Below are 20,715 nucleotides of genomic sequence, written 5' to 3'. Positions count from 1 at the left end.
AATGTAAGTGCTCATATTCCCTCCCTCCCTCCCTCTCTCTCTCCCTCTCTCCTTTCTTCCCTTCCTCCTCTTCCTTTTTAGCCAGTCTTGGGGCTTGAACTCAGGGTCTGGACATTGTCCCTGAGTTTCTTTTTGTTTGGGGTTGGTTATGGGGCTTGAACTCTGGCCTGGGTGCTGTCCCTGAGCTCTACAGCTCAAGGCTACTGCCCTACCATTGAACCACAGCCCACTTCCCGTTTTCTAGTGATTAATTGGGGATAAGAATCTCATGACTTTGTATATTGCCCAGGCTGGCATTGAACCACGATCCTCAGATCTCAGCCTCCTGAGTAGCTAGGATTACAGGTGTGAACCACCAAGTCTGGCTTCTCCCTGAGCTTCTTTTGCTCAAGGTTAGCACTCTACATTTGAGCCACAGCACCATTTCTAGTCTTTCCTGTTTATGTGGTATCGAGGAATTGAACCCAGGGCTTCATGCATACTAGGCAAGCACTCAACCACTAAGCCACTCTCTCTCCCTCCCTCCCTCCCTCTCTCTCTCTCTCTCTCTCTCTCTCTCTCTCTCTCTCTCTCTCTCTCTCTCTCTCTCTCTCTCTCTCTCTCTCTCTCTCTCTCTCTCTCTCTCTCTCTCTCTCTCTCTTTCTTTCTTAACTCTGGGCCTGAGCTCTTCAGCTCAAGATTACTGCCTTACCCCTTGAGCCACAGCATCGCTTCCCATTTTCTGGTGGTTAAATGAAGATAAGAATCTTAAGAACTTGCATGCCTGAGCTGGCTTTGAACCAGGATCCTCAGATCTCAGCCTCCTGATTAGCTAGGATTACTGGCGTAAGCCACCTTGTCTGGCTGAGTTTGTATAAGTTTTGTCCTTCTTCAAAGGTTACAATCTTCTTTGACAATGGAGATGTTTCTTATCTCCGCTTTTACCTTCAACCATTAAACACATAAAAAGCATTTTGGTAAAGATATATTGAGTTCATTTACATACAATGGAGTCTTTTTCTGAATTAGACTGCCGGTGAACAATGTCTTACTGTATTGGAAAGCTGCCAGTGCTCCAGAGATGCATCTGACTTGGAAGAATCTAAAGAAGATACCAATGAAGCTTTTGGCAGAAAACGCCTAATGAGAAAAACTCCAGTTTAGACCTTCTGACTTAATGAAAAATTGATGGAGCACTGCCCTAAACCACTGTCTTTCCCCTCGAGTTTATTGCTCTTGTCTTTTTTTCTTAGTCTGATATGGAAGGCCTTTTCCAGACCTAATGCTCTGAGAGTCTTTGACCTCCTGAGAACGAAGAATGAAGGAAGAGACCTACAAAACTACAAGCTATTTTCTCTCAACTTTCAAGGTCAAGAGTCTGAGGAGAAATGGAAGAAACATGCCTCAGAAGTCAAGTGTGGGATTCTATTTCAGTTCTTACTTAATTAGTTGTATAATAATCAGCAAGTGATTTGAAGTTAAATTGAGCAAGTTATTTGAACTTACTTATGAAGTAGAATTTTTTGCCCAAGCTGGCTTTAAACCTCAGTCCTCAGCTCTCAGCCTCCTGAATAGCTAGATTGCAGGATCATAGCCACTGACTTCAAGAATTTTTAAAAATCTTTTGTGTTCTCTGCCTGTCCTGCTGATACTATGTGGCCCACCTCTCCATTGCTTTCTGTTCTCTTTTTCAAAGGTCGCCTTCTCAGAGAGGTCATTCTTGGGGCCTTATCTAAAACCCAACTCAAAAACCTTATCCCTTCCTTTGCTTCTTTTTTGGTACCTGATCACTAATTGATATCATGCCACCAGTTAATTTATCTGTTGCTTCTCTCTCCTTGCCCTTAGAATTCAGGCCTTCTCATCTGCACATCCAGCTCTGAGGACAGGGCCCACCACTTGCGAGAGTGTGTGCGTGCGTGCGTGCGTGTGTGTGTGTGTGTGTGTGTGTGTGTTCACAGGATCTGTTGACCAAGTGCTTCTCAATTAGGACCTCATTTCCTACTTGGCTCACCATATGGTGTATGCTTCATTGTTCCTCCAAATCCTGCCGTGTGCAGTCCATTTAAGGCCTCCTGAGGTGTGATTTAGGAGCCATGGGTCAGTCACCCTTTCCCTTGGCCTTTCCAGTGTCTTCCCCTCTCAATCCACACTGGTGCTTCTAAGACTCAAGGGCAACACTTGTTGTGTTCCCCATTATGTTGAAGCAGTTGAGGTGGGTTCTTTTGGCACATTAACTCTCACTCCTCATTTCCAATGCTACTATTAAACTGCTTGAAGCTTAAAAAAAATTTCCAAGAAGTCTTGGAACTTGTTAGTACAGAATCTATAGATGCCGAGGCAGCAGTGGTTTGGAGGATTTGTGAATAGTTTTAAGATCACACTCCTGATATGTGGCAGGGAAAGGTTTTTTTTTTTTTTTTTGCTTTGTTTTTTAAATTAAATTAAGTTGTGTGTGTGTGTGTGTGTGTGTGTGTGCGCGTGTGTGCGTGTGCGCGCGCGTGTGCAATCTCTCTCAGTACTGGGGCTTGAAATCAGGGCCTGGGCACAGCCCCTGAGCTGCTTTTGCTCAAGGTTAGCACTCTACCACCTGAGCCTCAGTGCCATGTCAGGCATTTTCTTAAGAGTCTCATGGACTTTCCTGCCCAGGCTGATTTAGAATTATCCTCAGATCTCAGCTTCCTGAGTAGCTAGGATTACAGGCATGAGCCACCAGCACCCAGATTGCTTGGCGTTTTACTCACAGATGGTAATGTATCACTTGAGTCATGCTTCTACTTCTGGCTTTTTGCTGGTTAATTGAAAATAAGAGTCTGAAAGATGCATCTTCCAAGACTGGTTTTAACTGTGATCCTTAGATCTCAGCTTCCTGAGTAGCTAAGATTATAGATGTGAGCCACTGGTACCCAACAGGGGGGAGGGTTTGAAGTCTAATGTACTGATATAAAGCATAGACTTCTAGTTAACTTCTAATTCCATCATAGGATTGATGTGGCTTCTCTAAGGGTGGTCACAGTTGTCCTAAGTTTGTTCAGCAATTTAAGGGCAGCAATACCATTTCTGTAGAATAACACAGATTAAACTTTCTGTAGGAATTCAGTGAACTGTGTTTTTTTTTTTTTTTCTTTTTTGTTCTTGTTCTTTTGGCATGTTGTATTCTGCTTTTGTTTCTTAGTGAGTAGTTCTTAGGTACTTACTGTTTTAAAAAGCCCTGTTAGGCCAGCTGTGATAGGGAGGAAGACCTAAATTGTAAATAGTTCTTTTCTTGAGCTGCCAGAAAGGAAGAAACTAGGGTGGAGGGGATGTTACTACCATCCTGTCTAGAGCTAAATTTCCACACAGGGAGATTATACTTCTCCATTTTCACTTAGGGCTTGCTTAATATATTCCTCAGACCCCAGAATTTCTAGATTTTTTTTTAAAGGAAATGATAACTAAGAAAAAAATATGGAGAAACAGGGGAAAGGTCAGAGATGTTGTTTTAAGACAGTTTCTTTCTTCTTTATTTATCTAGTTTTAAAGGAGTTTTAATGCTAATATAGGATGTCCATTTGTAAACCAGTCGTGGAGGTAAAGGAATGTTGGAAGATTTGCTGAATCTTTCCTCCTTGCTGAGATAAAGGGCAGTTTAGCTCTTAGTTTTTAACATTCTTTTGGAAGTGGGTTGAGGTTCTACAGAGGTAGGAGCTGAGCTTAGTGGGCTAAGCTGTCTGTTGACAGGCCTGTGCTCTCCTTGCCCACCCTTGATGTTTCGATCTCTTAGCCCTTGTTGGCTTATTTGGGTCATTTTGCTTTTGAATTATGTAAAGCTTTGTACTGATGTGCATTTACTTCATGTTGTCATTCCAGTTAGATCATTAAGTCTCTTCTATGGCTAGATGCCAAGAACTCCATAAATGGGAGCTTTAGATCTGCCATTGATTTGGGGCAAATAATTTTTTTTCTTTTTTGCCCAAGATTGGGGCTCAAACTCAGTACCTGATGCTTTAGCTTATTGGCTGGCACCCTACCAACAAATAATCTTTTAGAGCCCTAGTGGCACTTATGTTACTACACAATAACCGTCTTACACGATAATTTACAGTAAAACTGTATCTCCTAGATTTTCTAGATTCCATTTTAATTCCAGCCTTCTTGCCTCATTGTCAGGCACAGTGACGTAAGTTTTGATTTCTGAAAATGAGGTGTAATAAAGAAACAGAACTGTCTGTAGTTCCTAGGTTGGAAAGCACTGTAGAGGTCCAGGCTTCGGTTCCTCAGCTCATCATCTTGTACTGGCCATCTTCTACTGGCAGTGAACAAATATCCTGGGCACCAAAACACACACATAAACCATCTCCCTTCTCTTCCCCCTCCTATTTTACCTATTTCCTTCCCTCCCTCCTCCTCCCCTCTCCCTCTCCCCCCTTATTCTCCCACCTCCCACCTCCCTTCTCCCTCTATCCTTCCCTCTTTTTCCTTTTATTCCTTTTTATCAGAGCTGGGGGGTGAACTCAGAGCCTTGTGCTTATCAGGTAAGTGCTCTACCACTTGAGCCATGTCTCCATCCATTTTTTTCTTTTAGATTTTTTTTTTTTTAAAGATAGGATTTCATGTTTTTGCTCCAGGAGGCCTCTCATCACATGCTACTTTCATGTATTGGAAGTATGCAGGAGTTCTTTACAATTTCCCCAATGCTTAGCCTTTTTTTTTTGTCAATCCTGGGGCCTGAGCACTGTTCTTGCATTTTCACAAGTCTAGCACTCTACCACTTGAGCCACAGCACCATTTGTGGCTTTTTCTATGTATGCAGTACCGAGGAATTGAATCGGGGTCTTCATGCATGCTAGGCAAGCACTGCACTACTAGACCAAACTTCTGGCCCGTTCCTACTATTCTTAATTTAAACTTATCCAAAGATTTAAAATCAAATATCTACATACTTATTAATATGCCTGACCTGTCCCATATATTCAACATTGTATTACTAACATCTTGATGTACTTTTCATCTTCTGGTCACTGTGTTCCCTTTTAGAATTATTATATAAGACTTTCATGAATTACAGTTTCACTGTAAATGTTCCAGACAGAATGAATGGGGGGCAGAACATGGAAATCTCCTGCAGATTTCCTTCCACAGAGGTACTTGCTGTTAGAATTTCTTGGTATTTTCCAGTCTCCATTCACAGAGCGGTGAGGGGTGTGCACAGAGGGTTAGGGATATTCATGAATAAAGGGTCTCATATTCTGTGGGCTGGACAGTAACTTCTGATTTTCACTTACCCATAACACACTGTGTTTTGGGAACTCTTTCCCAAAACATAGGACATATGCTTCTAACTTCTCTCCATTTCATTTCTTTTGTTGATCCTTTAATGGTATATTTTATTTTATGGTTATTCCTAATATTTTAGACAGTCCTGTGTGCAAACATATGTTTTTTGTGTACATGCACAAATTTTTCTCTTGGATAGGTGCCTGGAAGTGGAAATGCTGGCTCAAAGTAAATGCTATTTTTGGTTTTGATAGATGTACCAGATTATCTTCCCACAGGAATTTACTAATTTTACCTCATACCAGTGCTGCTGCTGAAGAGGGTTTGCTTTGAAACCCTTGATAATGTCATTGTTTTCATTTTTTTTCCAGTCTGACAGATGAAAAGTAACATGTAATTATTGTGATTTGTATCCTTCTAGAATGTGTCTCTGTAGATCTGACCTTATATGCTTTCTGCCTTTTTAGAATTTCTCAGCATTACTGATAACTTGATAGAAATCTTTCTTTTTTTCCTTGGGCTGAGTCCATCACTATCAGTGTAGGGTGGCATATATTTTCTGTCTTCTTTATAAAACCTGAGGCAGGATATGGAATAAACTTGTATACTTGATCCATTGTCCTTATGAATTTCTGAGTGACACTTTTACAGTATTTATATTTATTTTCACTTTTGCTAGTTCCGGGGCCTGAACTCAGGGACTAGGCATTGTCTCTGAGCTTCTTTTGCTCAAGGCTAGCACTCTACCACTCGAGCCACAGCGCCACTTTCAGCTCTTTCTTTCTCTTTTTTTTTTTTGGCTAGTCCTGGGCTTGAGCTCAGGGCCTGTCCTTGGACTTTCTCAAGGCTAGAGCTCTACCACTTGAGCCTCAGCACCATTTCCAGCTTTTTTCTATGTATGTGGTACGGAAGAATCAAACCCAGGTCTTCATGCATGCTAGGCAAGCACTCTACCACTAGGCCAAATTCCCGGCCAGCTTTCAGCTTTTTCTGTTCATGTGGTACTGAGGAATCAAACCCAGGGCTTTCATGCATGTTAGGCAAGCACTCTACCACTAAGCCATACTCTCAACCCCTTATTTTTTTTTTCTTTTTAACATTTACATACTTTCTTCCTGTATTAGTTGCAAAGAAGCACCACTGTGTATGATATGTTACTCAGTGTTCTTAGTGTATTTTCAATTATTTCTTTACTGATGTCTAGCTCCAAAATGCTATTATAAATAATGTGCTTTTGACATCTGGTACTAAAAGCTCTTCTGGCTATTCTTTATAACTTTACTGCTGACTGTCAGTGATTTCTGAATATGGAAATACTCTCAGGGTTTGAGACCAAGGACCATAAAAAATAGGTATGTAAAATTTGAAAGGCAGGTACTGTGTTCACATACTGAACAATGCATGTTGGATGTGACTGGGCTGTCCTCTGCTACTTAATATTTTCAAAACTGACCTATTGAGGCTTTGGAAGATTGAATGAAGTGTTATTTTTGTTTCCCAATTGTATTCCTGCTTTGGTAAAACACTCATGGTAAATTTTGTTAGTTTATGCACATTCTGTTTGTGTCTGTCTTTCATATATACACATATACATAGACATTTTACGCTATCTCTAGATTACTCATAGTATGTAATACAATGTAAGGGCCCTGCAAGCAGTTTTTATAATGTACTGTTTCAGGAATGAAAAGAAAGCAAAGGTCTGTATATGCTTAGCATAGATGCATTTTTTTTTTTTTTTTGCCAGTTCTGGGGCTTGAGCTCAGGGCCTGGGCACTGCCCTTGGGCTTTCTCAAGGCTTACCCTCTACTACTTGAGCCACAGCACCACTTGCTTCTGGCCTTTCTGTGTATGTGATACCAGGGGAATCGAATCCAGAGCTTTGTGCATGCTAAACAGGTATTCTACCGCTAGGCCATGCCCCAGCCTCAACAGATGCATTTTTTTATTGAGTACTTTTGATCCATGATTGTTTGGAGCTGGTTGTACTTGGAAAGACAGTTGCATCTTGGCATGTGTACCTTGGTACTTCCTTGGTGTTGGTTGGCCATTGCTAGTTGAATCCTGTTGATTGTATGGTCTACATTGAGTGTGGTCTCTTTCTAGGCTCAGTCTCCAGCATGGGGAGGGTGCTTACCCTACACGACACTCAGTACTAGCTCTGGCTGAGTAGTTTGCTTTATGATGCTTTAGTAACCTCCCAGTGAAGGGGGAGCACTCAGAGGTATAAGTCCTCAACTGAGTAAGTTGTGGGTACAGATGGAAAGGTGAGAACAAGCTCTCAGGGGTGCCACTGTGGGCTTAGTACTTGATTCCTTACACCCTCTGGGCTATGCACTTGTGTAGTATTCATTCTTGTCATTTGGAAGACCTCTAATATGATCGAAGACCACACAGAAATCTTTTCCAAGTATCTGAGTTTCCAAGTATTTGGTTTGTGACTTCAGCCTGTGAAATTTTTCCTTTTTTTCCCCCCTGATAGCATGTGGAGAGGGCCAAATGTGAACTGTGTTGACAGCACCGGCTACACACCCCTGCACCATGCTGCACTGAATGGTCATAAGTAAGTACCAGTGAGCTATGCTCCTGCCTGCTCTGGGTGCCCGGGGGTCCTTTCGCTTCCTCTTGTCCTTCGTTACTTAAGCAGTGAAACAGAGAAACACAAACTAAATTTAGTCCATTCCGAATTTTTTTCCCATTCCCCCCCTCCAACCCCCTTCAGTCATGGGACTTGAACTTTGTCCCCGAGCTCTTCAGCTCAAGGCTGGTGATCTACCACTTGAGCCACAGCACTATTTCCGGTTTCCTTGTGGTCAGTTGGAGATGAGTCTCCCAGACTTTCATGCTGGGCTGGGGATCCTCAGATCTCAACCTCCTGAGTAGGTAGGATTACAGACATGAGCCATTGGCGCCCAGCTGAAATTTTCCCACTCTCAATGCATGCCTTCCCCCTAAAAAAAGGTTTTTTAGCTAAAGATTGAATTTTGCCTTTTATTTCTGCTTGCCTTTTTTTCTCTGAAAGGTTCCAGTGCTACCCAGTGCAATGCTAGCAATATGGAGAGCAAATTTAATGTGATCAGGCCAAAAGGGGGTTGGGTTCTCTTGGCAGACTAACTCCTTGATAAACAAACGACTCAGCGGGCATGGGAAACTTGCCTTTTCTCCACGTCTCTGTTTTCATTATTTTCCTTCCTAAAGTTAGCCCTGTAGATAAGAGCTAGGGAAAATACATACCTACATAATAAATATTGCCTATTTCATTTTCTTAAGTATAAGGAAGGTTCTGAATTCTTGGGTGGCATTCATCTGGAAATATGACATTTTTCTGAAATATGTGGTCACAGGGATGAGGCCAGGTAGTTTGAGAGAGAGGCAGAGGCTTAAATGCTTGGGCTCCGGCCTTCAGGAAAGGGAGCTGTGATGGCCCAGCACAAGGTAGGCACAGTTGTGGACACAAGTGTGTGTGGGAGGATGAGGAGTGTTTGGTGCGTACAGAAGAACAGAAATCACAGTAACCGAGTAGAGGGTGTTGAAGTACTGTAGGTGGTGAGCAGTAGACATTTGGTGTTTTATGAGGAGGGTTACTGATTTCTCTGATGCTGGGGATTGACCCTGATGGCTTTGCACATGCAATGCATGTACTCTACCATTGAGTCACACCCTCAGTCTCTCATATTAGGGTTTATGTTAGGGCTTTTTAATTAATTTTCTTTTCTTTCTTTTTTTTTTTTTTTCCTTTGGTTGTGTGACTTGAACTCTGGGCCTGGGTGTTATCTCTGAGCTCTTCAGCTCAAGGCTACTGCCCTACCCCAAAGAGCCACAACGCCACTTCTGGTTTTCTGGTGATTAATTGGAGCTAAGAGTCTCATGGACATTTTAGTGCCTGGGCTGGATTTGTACTGTGATTCTCATATCTCAGCCTCCTGAGTAGCTAAGATTATAGGTGTGAGCCACCGTGCTCAGCTAAAATTTTTTTAATTAAAATTTTTAAAAGCAGGGAGCAGGCCCTCACTACTTTCCAGTATTCTATGTCACTTATCTAATATTTAACCCAGCATAATAGAATCCAGTGTACCAAAAAGAGACCATGGTTGCCTCCTTCTACATCAAATGCTTCCAAAATATATTAAATATGATCACTGTGTGTCTTTTCTGCAGCCACCTAGAAGCCAAAAAGAAACTGTCGAGACCTCTCCCCTTCTAAGTAATGGGATAACCTGAACTGAAGTGATTGTGGAACTCAAAGTACTATAGTTTGTTAGCCAAGTTCATCTTATAGTGAGGATTTTTTTGGCTTAATGAGTGCTGTTGCAAGAAGAAAGCCAAGTCTTCTTTCTGGAGCTGTCAAATGATGCCACATGTGTCTGGCTCGTTTGTAAGAAGGTCGTTCTGCCTTGCCTAAATGTGAATAACATGGTAGTACTTACCTTGTTGGACTATTTTCCTTGTGGATACCAGTCCTGGGGTTTGAACTTAGGACTTGGGTACTGTCCCTTAGCTTTGTTTTTGCTCAAGTCTAGAACTCTACCACCCGAGCCGCACAGCTCCACCTCCAGCTTTTTGGTGGTTAATTGGAGCTAAGAGCCTCGTGGACTTTCCTGCCTGGGCTGGCTTTGAATCAGGATCCTCAAACCTCAGCCTGTGGAGTAACTAGGATTACAGGATTGAGCTACCTGTGCCCTTTTCCCAGCTATTTGATTACTTTAATGCAAATTCTATCCTTGAGTGCTACGTAAACATCACAAACCAGGAAATGGTACAAGTTTTAGGGAGAGCACAGAGTTTTCAAAGTATTGGGAAGCAGTTGGATGGGTCATCAAGAAGCCCCTGCAGGGAGGCATTGAGTCAGCGGCTCATGATGGTTTTGACACGTAGCTCTGGGAAGAGGAGGAAAAACCTGACAGTGAGCTCAGGAAGAGACAGCTTAGTCAGTGAGATCCTATCTGGGATTAGGGCTCTGTGCTGTACAATGTAGCAGGAAAGACTTTGGGGTCCTTTTACAGACTCATGATTGGTTTTTGCCTTCTAGGGATGTGGTCGAGGTCCTCCTGAGGAATGATGCGCTTACCAATGTGGCTGACTCAAAAGGCTGTTACCCGCTGCATTTGGCAGCCTGGAAAGGAGATGCCCAGATAGTGCGGTTGCTCATCCATCAAGGGCCCTCGCACACCAGAGTCAATGAACAGGTCGGAAGAAGAGAAGCTTTCCTCCCTGTATTCAACTACAGATGCACTGTGGCTGCCCATCACCACTGCAGTTTCAGAGTGCATTTCTCAGAGCAATTCACCCATACCTCACACTCTTCCTGCTTACATTCATACTGCTGTACCAGGAGGATGCATTTCATATGTGTCTGACCCTGCAAATTTGAAACAGTACTAAATAATTGCACACTATACATGCAAAATTTGAAATAATGGAAAGCATTCAATTATATAGTATCAATTTAAAACTTGTGGACTTAATTGTAAATTGAGTTTATGCAGTCACGACAATGTAACTTTTTCAGTACTGTGAGTTATGTTGTTATTTTACATACATCAGAACATACAGGAGTGGCCAGATATAGTAAAATTTGTAATCCTAACAACTTCAGAGGTAGAAGCAGAAGGATCTTGAGTTCAAAACCAGCACTGGTAAGGGTGAAGCCCTATCTCAAAAACAAAAATAAAATGAAAAGGGCTAGTGTGTGGCTCAAGCAGTAGAATGCATGCCTAACATATACAAGGCCCCGAGTTCCATCTCCAGTGCCACAAAAAAGAAGAAAAGAAAAAGGAACAAAGGAAAGAAAGAAGGAAAAAAAGTGGAAATACAAATTAGTGATGAAGAATAACTCATGAAGATCATAAGAAATAAATGAAGAGTGAGAAAGCAGAGATAATAAGACAGAAAATAAGACAGTCTGTGCGTGGTGACACATACCTATAATCCTAGCTACTTGGGGAATGAATTCTGAGAGGTGTGAGATTTGAGGCCAGCCTGGGCCAAAAGTATGGGGGGAGATGGCCTTTCCCTCTATGACAGGCCAGTCTCCTGTGTTCCACTTGACCCTGAGCTGAAGCAGGTGCTTTTCTCATTGCTTGAATGAAGGAGATGCTGTTCTTTCCTTTAAGATGAGGACTATTCAATGACTTTGCTGAAAGGAGATTGTTAAATTATTTACAAGATTTAACAAGATTTTTCCTTAAAAAGTAAGAAATCAGTAGGACCCAGGTGAGTTGTTAATGGGCTTTTGAGAGCATAACTTGATTCTGAGAAGGTCATCTCTCTGAGGGGGAGTCAAGTCCAGTCCCTAGATATCTTCATCTGGAGATAGTTATCTGTCACCTACTGGGCCTCTCCCCTTAATGGGCTGGGCAGGTGAGCAACAGACACTTCAGATCATCATTGAGAATGCTGGCATATAATATTTGGGATGTAAATCGTCTCTTTAGAATTGTCTCTGTCAAATCCAAATGCAATTTTAGCCCTCCTGACCTCAATGATAATTTCTTTTCTTTGGAGGGAATGTACAAAGAAGCTTGCTTATAACTAATATGCAATGCTGAAAAATGGGATTGCCTATTAAAGTCTTTTTTAAGCAATTTTCAGCAGCCATTTCTAATCCTGCCTTTGCCTTGTATTTTTGAGCCACTTGAGTGTGCTAGCTTGTCCTGATCTCAGCTGCCTCCTACCTGGAATATTCATTGTTACATGGAGTCCAGCTCAGTGTTTGAGTATCTGGCAGACAGGTGGGTGGTGAAGAGGCTGGGCAAAATGTCTGTGGTAGCTTGAACCCCCTAACGGATGGAGGTAGTTATAAACGCTACGTTGATTTATTTAAAAAGCATAAATGTGGATCCCATTGGATGCTGGGGCATAAAGGAGTATCATGGTACCCTGAAGGTTGTCTTCCCCATTAACTTCTTGGTAAGGTATCCAGAGGCCGATCCAAATTATTCTAGCTTTGGGCCTCCTCGGGCAATATATTACTTTGATATATTTCATCCATTTTACCATCACCTTTTCTTTTCCTCTCCTTTTTGTAGAATGCTCTTGAGATCAAAGAACTCAAAAAGTACGGCCCCTTTGACCCTTATATCAATGCCAAGGTGTGTACTTTGCCGCCAGGATTTCGCTGCATCATTCTTTCTTCATGCTGTACTTCTGTGGTCCCCTCTGGCGTCTACTCTTGTCCACTTAGGCTCCTCCACATCACCCTGTTGTTTGCTTTGCGCCTCTGCTTTGGCTTGTTTGGGAGCGGGAATATGCACCTACCCTGCATTTTTGGTTTTATTTTGAATTTTTTAAAATTCACATTATAAAGATGATATACAGAAGGATTATGTGGTTTTATTTTTAATTTCCTACTAATTCTGGAAAGGTTGGGCCATCTGAAATGGCAGCAACAGGGAAACTGAAGGGCCCATTGTATAATTTGTTTACTATTGTGACTTCCAAAATCATTAAAATTCAAAAAAAGACAAAAAAAAATCACTCAAACAAATTAGCTTACTTAAATAAGCACTTTTAACTTGAAGAAGCATGGTTCACTTTGGAAGTCGAATCTGACTTTCAGGTTTCAGTAGCTATGGTGGAAGTGGGGGTATGTGTAGACAGGTGACTGCGCTTTGGTCTTTGGAAAGCTGCTGCTTATCATTCTCCTCTTGTGTCACAGAGTTTCTGCTTTAACACATGATGCTTTACAGCTTCAGTCCAGTCTCTTTAGCCTTCACCTTCTCTTTCTGCTTGTTCACCCTTGACCCACAGAGGGCTGTGATAAAGGAAAAGATATAGCAGGCTATGTCAAGGACATTGGCCTGGTATCTAGGGCTGGGGTAGGCTTGATGGATGTATGACAACCAGCCCAGTCACCCTTGCTCACCAAGGGCTGACCCTGGATGTCATGTAGGAGATTTTAGCTATTGGGCCTTAATAGAAGAGAAGTATTTTGGTCCATGGTAGTAGAGCATCTCTTTTTTGTTTTTTAATTACTACTACTATTACTACTACTACTACTACTATTATTATTATTTTACCAGTCCTTGGGCTTGTACTCAGGACCTGAGCACTGTCCTTACCTTTTTCAAGGCTAGAACTCTTACCACTTGAGCCATAGCACCACTTCCAGCTTTTTTCTATGTATGTGGTACTGAGGAATTGAACTCGGTTCTTCGTGCGTGCAAGCACTCTACCACTAGGCCAAACTCCTGGCCCTGTTGCTATTTTTTAATATTCTTGTTTTTAGATGGAAAGATAGTATTTTAGATGCTTTGGGTGTAGAGATAGGGAGTAGAACAATAGTAAAATGGCATTTTATAGAAGAATTTTATAGTAAGCCATTGACTTACTAATCCTAGCCACTTGGGAGATTGAAACCTGAGAGCTGAGGTTCAAAGCCAGCTCCAGCTGACAAATCCAAGAGACTAACTTCAGTTAACTAACAAAAGTTCCAGACTGGGGACAATGCTCAAGTGGTAGAGCATTAGCTGTGAGTGAAAAAGGAGAGTGAGAAAATGTAGCTTACATTCAAGTCCTAGTACCTGCACAAAAAACCAAAACAAAACTCACTAGATTGTTAACTCAGGGGCCTGTGCTTACATAAGGCAAGTGTTTTTTTTATCACCTGAGCTACATCCCTAGCCCTAGATTGGAGGGTTTTTTTTTTTTTTTTTTTTGCCAGTCCTAGGACTTGAACTCAGGCCCTGAGTACTGTCCTTGGGCTTTTTTCCTCAAGGATAGCGCTCTGCCACCTGAGCCACAGCACCAATTCCAGCTCTCCTATGTATGTGGTACCAAGGAATCGAACCTGGGTCTTCGTGCATGCTAGGCAGGCACTCTACATTAGGCCAAACTCCCAGCACTGATTTGGAGTTTTAATAAGATAGTATACATAAAGTTAAAAACCTGGTAACTAGTAATTTTTTGCGGTCCTAATTTTTTTTTTAATGTATATAATGTGGGATATTTTCAAAGGCATTTTGGAATCTAGTAGGTAATGATTAGTGAAACATTGAAGTTAGACTCTTCAGGGCTTGGTTTTGTGGGGAAGGACCTGAGGTTATTGTTTCCTAGTGGTGGTTTAGTTAGCTTGGAAAGCTATGATTAAAGGCTATGACTTTGGTTTTTAGAAGTACTTTGATTTTGGCACACATAAAAGATAATTGTCTGAATATAAGGAAGACCTACTTCTCTCCTTGAAAGTGTGGTTCGTTGCTTCGTTCCCCCCTCGAGGCCGAATGATGCCCACTGCCGGAAGGGTCCGAGCGCTTTGCTTGGTTTGGGCCTTCGTAGTTGATCCTTCTAAAGTCAGTTCTGTCTAGCCTTCCTAGGTGTGTTCTGATTTTGTGCTATTTTATTAACTTGGCTTATGAATGGGAATTGTCCCTGAGTCTCCTGTGTTCAAGACTACTACTTGAGCCACAGTGCCACTTCCAACAGCTTTTTCTGTGTATGTGGTACTGAGGAATTGAACCCAGGACTTCATGCATATTAGGCAAGCACTTTACCACTAAGCCACATTCTCCCTCCCTAATTTTGCTTTGAGATAGTCTCATGATATCAGTTCAAGATAACCTTGAAGTGATAATCCTTCGTCCTGTTACTATACAACCACAATGTTAGAGGTTTTTTGTTGTTGTTGTTTATTTGTTTGTTTGCCAGTCCTGGGGCTTGAAGTAGGCGTGAGTACTGTCTGTCCTTGGACACTCTTTTTTTTTTTTTTTTCCTCTAGCACTCTGCCACTTGAGCTGCAATGCCACTTCCAGCTTTTTCTGTATATGAGAAATCAAACCTAGGGCTTCTTGCATGGTAGGTGAGCACTTTCTACCACTAGACTATTCTCCTGGCCCATGGTCAGTTTTAATAATATGTACCTGAGCTGGTTGCAGTGACTCAGGCCTAGCTACTCAGGAAGCTGAGATCTGAGGATCTCAGTTCAAAGCCAGCCCCAGCACTAAAGTACGTTAGACTTTTATCTCTAACCACTAGAAAACAGGAAATGGGGCTGTGGCTTAAGGGATAAGGTAGTGGCCTTGAGCTGAAAACCTCAGGGACATCACCCAAACCTAGAATTCAAGCCCCATGATCCACAAAAAAGAAAAAAAAATTCCTGTGCCTTTGCTTTGAGGTCTTTTCTTTACAAGGCTGAGGTTATACATAGTACTGTTTTTTTTTTGTTTTTTGTTTTTTGTTTTTTGTTTTTTGTTTTTTGCCAGTCCTGGGCTTGACCTCAGGGCCTGAGCACTGTCCTTGGGTTTTCTCAAAGCTTGAGCTCTATCACTTGAGCTACAGCACCACTTCTGGCTTTTTTCTATGCATGTGGTACCAAGGAATCTAACCCGGGTCTTCATGCATGCTAGGCAAGCACTCTACCAGTAGGCCAAACTCCCAGCCCCACTACTAATTATTTTTAAACTCTCGTGTAATTCCAAGTGAGTTCCTTTGAGAGCCACTGACCTTTGCTGACTTCCTTTTCTACCAGAGCAGGAATGCTCTTTGCCCTCTCCCTGAAATGTTGACCATCTGTCCTTTATTTTATGTATGTATTACTTTTTTTTCTAACAATAAACAATTCATTTCTGCTTGGCAGACTCTTCTTAGATTCCTACTTTCTTATGTTTAGATAATGTCTGTATTCCAAACCTTTCATTTTGACTGAAATTCTGCTTTCCAGAGTACTATAGAGTAATTACATGGACTAAGAATAAGTATGACTTTTTTTGTTTTTGTTGTTTTAACATTGTGAATTTGATTCTCTTGTTTTTCATATATCTTCTGTGTCATAGACCTAGTTTTTCCTTTCCAATTAGGATGTTTTTAGAGCCTGTAGCATTGTCACTGTAGAGATTTACAGCCCAGGAGAATCTAACATAGACCGACCTCTAAAAGCAAGGGTTAAGAATCAGTGTGTCCTTGTGCTGTAATCCAAGAAAGTGATGATCCTGACATAGTTCCAAGAAGACAAAGGATAGAAATGCTTCTGTACAATTTTCTGCCACTTGTACTTTATGAATATATCCTATGTTTGGACAGACAGACAGACAGGCAGGCAGGCAGGCAGATAGATTCACAATTGAATGGACTCTTTAGATACAAGAAGTAGCCATAGAGATTGCTTTTTCTTAGAGGAACTGATCGTAACAAAGAAAAGTGGGAAGGAAAATCAGGGTGGTTGGGAAAGAAGGGTTTTAGGGCATTTCATCTCATTCCCTTTCTTTATAATAATATGTGTAATATTATGGAAGGAACTCTTGAAGCATGAGCATCTGTGGTGCTATTGGAAAGGATTGAAAGTAAAAAGTTCCAGATGACACCTTGAACCAACACTTACAGACTTCTTAACTCAACAGTTTTCAAGCTCAAAGGGCAGACTTAAATTCAAGAGAATTGTAATTACTGAACATATCTAGCAAGAATGAAATATACTTAGGTACTGTTTACATGAATATGACCATAATTTTTTACATATGTGACTGGACCCATTATTAAAATGAGGCAGGGCTTTAAAAAAATTATTGTCGGGGTAACGTATAGAGTTGTAGTAGGTGCATGACTTCTCACACATTGATACCCCTTCTCATGGTTTTTGTCCCTATTTCCCTCCACCCACCCCCTCCCAATCATCTTGTTTTCCCCTTCCCTTTCCTATTTCAAATAAACAAATAAATGTATATACAATATACCAGGTAACAAGGTCAGATACAGTAACAATATGAGATTAACCAAAGGGCAAAAAAAGAGAAGAGAAATAATATAGCACATTAAGAACAACAGTCACACAAGATAAACCTCTTGTTTCCATATTGGGGAATTTTTTTAATAGTGATCAAGATTCTGCCATTAATAAAGGAGCATCTTTGTCACCTTCCTTTATTCTTACAAAAAAACAAAGGAAAACAAAACAGAAAAAGTAGTGTGTGAGTGAGTGAGTGTGTGTGTGTGTGTGTGTGTGTGTGTCTCCTAACTTTCATATTTTATTCTTTCTAGATAGAATTTTATATTTCTTCAGTTCCTAATGTCATACTGTTTACAGATTCAGAGACAGATTATTCTGGATGTTGGGAGGCACCTTGGATATGAAAGAGACATTTTTGCCTCGAGTAAACAAGTTTTCCTGGATTGGAGTTTTAATAAGAATAAGCCGACTTCTTGGCTCTTGATGCCATGCTAATCTTGAGATGTAAAACCCAGAGGATTCTCTTAAGATTCTTTGGGTTGACTCTCTGCCATGGAACTCTTCTACAAAGCTCCTGTGAGTCTTGTTGTAGCTGTGTGATTTGCTTTGGGAGAGTGTGAACTGACAGCTCTGGGTTTGCTCAGGGAACTCTTGCCACCAAATAGGAAATGAGCATTCCAGGTGGCTCTCCAGTTGGTTTGTTTGGCATAGGGAGCCCCAAGTCTTTGCTTTCGGCCCAGAGGTTGCCCTTCCTTCAGACTTCTGGGCTGACATAGAACTCACTCCCTGGGGCCCAGGGTGTTACTGGAGGCAGTTGCTAGTGGACTGTGTTCAGTAGCCAAGAAAGGCTGTACTTTCTTATCAGCTGCTGTCCCTGAGCTGTGCTGGAGCTCAGTGCCCCTCCCTCTGCATCTTCTGTTTTATTTGTGTGCCTTTGTCTTTGCATGTGCTCTTGCTGCCCTCTTTTCTGACCTTTTTCATTTTTAAAAATTTCTTTGCTGTCATTCTGGCCTCTTGGGGCCATGCTCCTAGCAGCTCTGGTTCTTTCTTTGTACACTTGGTATAGCTGGAAAAAATGATGCAGTCAAATGCCAGATCAAAAGCAGATGGAATTACGTGCATGTTTGGGTAACTCCTAATCCATTCTTTTAATATCATTAATTGAATTAAACAACTGTAGCATACTTGATTTTTTACCTCTTGACCACTGAGAAGTGCACAATATTGATGTGATGGATAGCCTCCCACTGAAGCTTTGTTTCCCCCAAATGGCAGAAGCCTCTTGGAGAAATTTGGGGAGTTCAAAATCTTGTGGGAGGATTATTTGCTTTGGGACTCTTCAACAGGAGAGAAAGAAATATCATTAGAATGGCTAACATTTTGCTTCTGAAGGCTGAAAAAGCCCAAATATCTCCTGTTTTTATCAAGACCTTGAGTTTTGTTTATTTATTTTTTTGTCTTTTCTTTTTTTGGTTCTGGGGATTAAACCCAGGACGTTGCACTTGCCAGGCAAGTGCTTTGCCACTGAGCTACATCCCAGCCCTAGTTTGTTTGTTTTTTTTTTTAATTTTTAAATTGTCATTAGAAGGTTACAAGTTATGAATTTGAATTAATGTAAACATTACATTTTAATATTTTGCACCTCTCATATCAAACATTCCAGGTCTAATTGTACCCTTCTTACCTAAGAAGTGCTTCCCTGGATGGGCTGTTTTAGTGGAGTAGATTCTGCATGTATTGGTTGGTGCAGGCTCCTCCTACAGTACTGGTGCAGGCACAGGGTGTTGGCAGGGCCCTGTCCCTTCACAACTGAGCAGTGCCTTGCTCCACTGGAAATGGGTGTTAGCTGATACCTTAAGAGTGATGCCTTTTTAGTGCTCTACTCTGTTATTTCCATTGTTGGCTGGTTGATTTGCATGCAAGAAGTTATACAGATGACAATGTGTGTAATGACCTTAAAAGATTAAAAAAAAAAAAAACTTGTGTGAAAGGTAGGGCATAGTTGACGATTCCTGAATCAAAAGCACAAGGTTGAAAGTGCATAAACTGTAAAAACCAACTGAAGTTTAAAATGAAACAATGGCAGTGATACCATTCATATTCATTTCCACTGGGGCTTTTACAAAATGCCTGCCACGTGCTGAGCCCGCTCTCCCTGCAGTTTGGAAATGTAGTCTTCACAGTATGAGGGACTGCAGATGGTTAGGGGACAATCACTGCCCTCTGGAAGGAAGGAAATGGGGAAGGATCAGGCTTTCCCAGGAGTTCCCCAGGTTATTGCTGCGATTTTTCTCATTTAAATTTCAGTGGTTTTTCTGTGTGATCGTGCTGGCCAGGTGCTGGTCTGTCTGTCACCTTTCTGATGCCATGCACTTGTTAACCCTTCAGAACAACGACAATGAGACAGCCCTACATTGTGCAGCCCAGTACGGCCACACTGAGGTGGTGAAGGTGCTCTTGGAGGAGCTCACCGACCCCACCATGCGCAACAACAAGTTCGAGACACCTTTGGACCTGGCGGCACTCTATGGGAGGCTGGAGGTGGTGAAGATGCTTCTCAACGCGCACCCCAATCTCCTGAGCTGCAACACGAAGAAGCACACCCCTCTGCACCTGGCAGCCAGGAACGGTCACAAGGCTGTAGTTCAGGTCCTCCTGGATGCTGGCATGGATAGCAACTACCAGGTAGCGCAGCGGATGCTTCTTCCAAGTGCAAGGGATTTAGCCATGTTGGAAAAGGCACAAGCAACATGCTGCTGCGCTCTGTTCTTATTTAGCATATTTCATGTCATGTTTCAGGTTCTGCCATTTATCACATTGTTTTAATGTGATACTTTAGAGACAAATGCGCTCTTTGAGTCTGTTATTTGTATTTATTCTTTTTCTTTTCAAGGAATGATATCTAGTCTTTAAATCCTGAAAAGATACAGGATGGCCTAGCTCCTAAAATCAGAAAAGTTGCATTATCTCCCCTACACCTGTGTTGCCATGCCAGGATGACAGTATCCTCCCACCTCCCTCCATCGCTCCCCTTCCCTGTTCAGGGAATGAGTATTCAAGCACGACATCCACCACTCCACATTTGTTGATTTTTTTTTGGTGGGGGGGAGGTCATGGGGCTTGAATTCCAGGTGGTGTCCCTGAGCTCTTCAGCTCAAGGCTACACCTCTGCCCCTTGAGCCAAGCCCCACTTCCCATTTTCTAGAGGTTAATTGGAGATAAGAGTCTCAGGTTCTTTTGTGTTTGGCTGGCTTTGAACCTTGATCCTCAGATCTCAGTCTCTTGAGTAACTAGGATTACAGGCATGAACCACTGCACCTGGCAATTTTGTTTGGTTTTATTTTTATTTTTTATTTTTGCCAGTCCTGGGGCTTGAACTCAGGGCTTGGACCCTTTCCCTGGGCTTCTTTTACTCAAAGCTACCACATGACCACTTGAGCTACAGCCTCACTTCTGACTTTTTAGTAGTTTAGTAGAGATAAGAGTCTCTCACTAACTTTACTATCCAAACTGGCTTTGAACCACAATTCTCAAATCTCAGCCTTCTGAGTACCTAGGATTATAGATGTGAGCCACTGGTACCCAGCCTCATGATAAAGACTGTGTTTCAGTTCCTCCTTTCCCTTTTCCTCTTTCCTTTCCAAATTTGAAATGAAGGTGCTATTCTTCCCTCTGCTTTCTAGTGCCTTCCACCCAGGAAGGTAGAGGAAGGAGTTTTACAAATTTGCCCTACTCAAGAGGCTTCAAGAATAATTATCACTCACATAGATCCTGCTGGTGGCATACAAATAAATTTGCCATGATTGTGGTTCTAGAATCCACAT

The 20,715-nt window shown here is 41.8% G+C and overlaps 1 protein-coding gene across 6 annotated transcripts in view; it reads left to right on the top strand.

Moving 5' to 3' along the window:
• Positions 1–20,715, top strand: part of Anks1a (ankyrin repeat and sterile alpha motif domain containing 1A) — a 143,098-nt gene that overhangs the window by 39,588 nt on the left and 82,795 nt on the right. For 3 of the 6 annotated variants that reach the window (XM_090355840.1, XM_090355838.1, XM_090355836.1), the window contains exons 2-5: positions 7,718–7,798; positions 10,265–10,421; positions 12,264–12,326; positions 19,280–19,576. In XM_090355840.1, coding sequence (XP_090211966.1) covers positions 7,718–7,798; positions 10,265–10,421; positions 12,264–12,326; positions 19,280–19,576 — 598 coding nt within the window. Of the gene's footprint in view, positions 1–7,717; positions 7,799–10,264; positions 11,449–12,263; positions 12,327–19,279; positions 19,577–20,715 lie in introns of those variants that run through there. The other 3 variants (XM_090355841.1, XM_090355837.1, XM_090355842.1) reach the window with 2 other exon arrangements.

This window comes from Megascapheus bottae, chromosome 22, assembly GCF_031878675.1.
Source record: "Megascapheus bottae isolate mThoBot1 chromosome 22, mThoBot2.hap1, whole genome shotgun sequence".
NCBI lineage: Eukaryota > Metazoa > Chordata > Mammalia > Rodentia > Geomyidae > Megascapheus > Megascapheus bottae.
This window is presented reverse-complemented; position numbering and strand designations above follow the sequence as displayed.